This window comes from Myotis davidii, unplaced genomic scaffold, assembly GCF_000327345.1.
Source record: "Myotis davidii unplaced genomic scaffold, ASM32734v1 scaffold1997, whole genome shotgun sequence".
Taxonomy (NCBI): Eukaryota; Metazoa; Chordata; class Mammalia; order Chiroptera; family Vespertilionidae; genus Myotis; species Myotis davidii.
In genome coordinates this window covers 136490-139470 of record NW_006288266.1, presented here as the reverse complement: position 1 = coordinate 139470, position 2981 = coordinate 136490, and the positions used below count along the sequence as shown (strand labels likewise).

The following is a 2981-nucleotide window of genomic DNA, read 5'->3' as shown; positions in this document are numbered from 1 at the left end:
CTGCTCCCCTCCGGCTCTGTCCCCATCACCCCTCCCCCTGCCAAGCCCTTCCCTTTGTTCTCATCTCCAGCTTTACCTTCCTGGGCCTCTTGATTTCTGATCTCCCTTCCCTCCTTCCCTCTCTTCCTCTCTCCACTCACTCTCACCACGGCCCTCCCCCCGCTACTCCAGTGCGTGCACACACACAGGCACCTGCACACGTGACGCTTGGCGCTGTGTTCTTGTGCCTTTCCTGTGTGGGGATGTTTAGATACACGAATACTTACGTGGTGTTACAGTTGCTACACCGCTCAGCACAGAACGGGGTGGACAGGCTGTAGCCCTGGGCAGCAGGCTGTACCAGGCAGCCTGGGGTGGGGTAGGCCGGACCTTCCAGGTCTGCGTCAGTGCCTGACGACACATTCTCAGAACATGTCCCTGTTAAGTGGCGCGTGGTCATGTAACAGGTCCATGCAGAGAGGGGGTTAGACTTGGGATTAAGGTGTCAAATCCCAAAGGGAATGGGGGCCTCTGGAGGAGGTCCCTGGAGTGCCTGGGACCAGGCTTCAGATTCTGGGCTCCTCAGCGGGCACAGCTAGGGTGGGGCATGGCGTGACAAGGGCTGTGATTGTAAACCGCAAGCTCTCTCGAGTGGGGTCATCGTTGTTACTGTGGGAGCCAGACAGGATGTGGGGGCCTCAGCAGAGGTGGGAGGTCCAGGCAGTCGAGGGGCACACGCGGGACCAGGCTGTGGGAGGCACAGGGTCTCCGAGTCCTCGCCAGGTCTGCAGGGACGTCTGGGCAGCCGTGGGATCCCGGGGGGGCAGGGCGGGCAGGCTGCACACTGCCCACGCAGGGGGGGCCCGAGTGGGACTGAGGACGGGTTCTGTGGGGCAGGAGGGCTGGGCGGCGCCCGCAGCCCCTGAGCTGGCCCTGGGCTCACCAGCAGAAGCAGGACCGGATCGAGGGCCTGAAGCGGCACATCGAGAAGCACCGCTACCACGTGCGCATGCTGGAGACCATCCTGCGCATGCTGGACAACGACTCCATCCTGGTGGACGCCATCCGCAAGATCAAGGACGATGTGGAGTACTACGTCGACTCCTCTCAGGACCCCGACTTCGAGGAGAACGAGTTCCTCTACGACGACCTGGACCTCGAGGACATTCGTGAGGCCCAGGGGTGACCTGCGTGCGCAGGGCGGTGGGGCCGGGCAGGGGGCGCCCCAGCCAGCTCAGCACACCCCTCCCCTGTCCCACAGCACAGGCGCTGGTCGCCACCTCCCCCCCCAGCCACAGTCACATGGAGGACGAGATCTTCAACCAGTCGAGCAGCACGCCCACCTCCACCACCTCCAGCTCGCCCATCCCGCCCAGCCCGGCCAACTGCACCACGGTGAGGCCTGGCCCGGCCCCGCTCGGGGGGTGAGGTCTCAGGGCCTGTGGTGGGGTATGGAGGGCCCCAGAGAGCTGAGGAGATGGGCGGCCACACGGGGTGCTGGGTGTGGAGGTGGGAGGCTGGGCAGAGGTCGGACCTGCAGTCCCGAGGAGGCTGGCGGGCGGTGCTGGCTCCGGGAGACGACCTGGGAGCAGGGCTTCGGTTCCCAGTGAGAATCCCCAGTGAGATAGGGACCCAGGGACTCGAATGCTCTGAGGCCCGAGGGGTCAGCTGGTTACAGGTCCCTGGGGGTTCAGAGATGACGCGTTTCTGACTGTGCCTCCCTCACCTCAGGAAAACTCTGAAGATGACAAGAAGAGGGGACGCTCCACGGACAGTGAAGTCAGCCAGGTGGGTCTGAGGGGCTGTCGCTTGCTCCTTCTTTGGTTCCCAAGGTGCACTGAAGCCTGAGGATGGCCGCAGTGCGGGCTCTGGGACAGGCTGCCCTGAGGGGCCAGGGGCAGGCAGGCAGGGGCTGTGGTCCAGGCGTGGCCCGGGCGCCTCGCTGCAGGGAGGTCAGAAGCTGCTCCGGAGGGCGTATTTGCCCTGGGTGGAGGGAGACGAGCTTGCCCAGTGGGGAGGGGTGACGTTCCTGGGGCAGGTGGTGGCAGGTAGCAGGCATCAGTGAAACCCAGAGTGCCGCCCGTGAGCCCGCCAGGTGTGCAGGGCCGGCTGTGAGCGCAGGGCTGAGGGTGGAGGGCCGGGAGCCCAGAGGGACCCTGTGCAGCCTCGGAAAGGGCCCGACCAGCCCGGGACCCGCGGGGTCAGGCATGCAGGCCCTTTCTCTGGGAGGTTCTGGGTCTTGGCTGCGCTGTGCCGGGTCTGCTGGGTTTCCCAGGGGGAAGCACTCAGGTTCCTTTCTCCCCTGGTGGCCCCGCGAATCAGCGCCTCCCGGGCAGCACACCTTGGGAGACGCTGCTTGAGTGGTGTCTCCCGGTGGGAGCGGAGCAGGCCCCAGGCCCTAGCTCTCCGTGGGCCACGGGAGGGCCGTCCCGGGCCCTGAGGCAGGCAGTGGTGAGGCTGTGAGGTGCCAGGAAGGAGTCGGCACGTGTCCCGCTGGGTGTGTGGTGAGCACAAGGGGCCGGGGCATCGGGATGGCAGGCCCAGGTGGCCAAGAGCAAGTCTTTGCCAGCAGCTTGGCTCGGGGGCGCCGTGGGCGCGCCACCAGCCTGCTTCCGGGGTGGTGCTCATGCGCCCACGAGGTGCTTAGCCCTCTACGTGATGTGTGGGATCACCGTCCAGTGCAGCTCTTCCCTTCTCTTGGGCTCGGGCTGGTTCCATCTCGCCTCATGCGAGGCCTTAGGTGTTTGCACTTGGCCGTGTCACAGACAGCGGGTTTCTCTTGTGTGTGTCACATCCCTCTGGGGGACGTTGTGGGGACAGGCGCAGGCAGGGCGGGGCGCTGGGTGGGGCTAGGAAGGCATCGGTGTTTGAAGCATGAAGGGGGCTGTGGAAGCCATTCGGTGAGGCCACCCAGCCCCGGGAAGGTGCCGGAGGCTCGGCATGGCATCCCTGCTGGCCCGCGGGCCCTGACCTCCTCTCTCCCACCCGCAGTCTCCAGCCAA

General features: G+C 65.9%; 1 protein-coding gene across 1 annotated transcript in view; it reads left to right on the top strand.

Annotated features, from left to right (window-relative positions):
* CNOT3 (CCR4-NOT transcription complex subunit 3) overlaps positions 1-2981 on the top strand; it is an 11545-nt gene that overhangs the window by 2349 nt on the left and 6215 nt on the right. The window contains exons 7-10 of the mRNA XM_015561654.1: positions 929-1148; positions 1241-1374; positions 1711-1767; positions 2971-2976. Of these exons, the coding sequence (XP_015417140.1) occupies positions 929-1148; positions 1241-1374; positions 1711-1767; positions 2971-2976 (417 nt within the window). The remainder of the gene's footprint in view (positions 1-928; positions 1149-1240; positions 1375-1710; positions 1768-2970; positions 2977-2981) is intronic.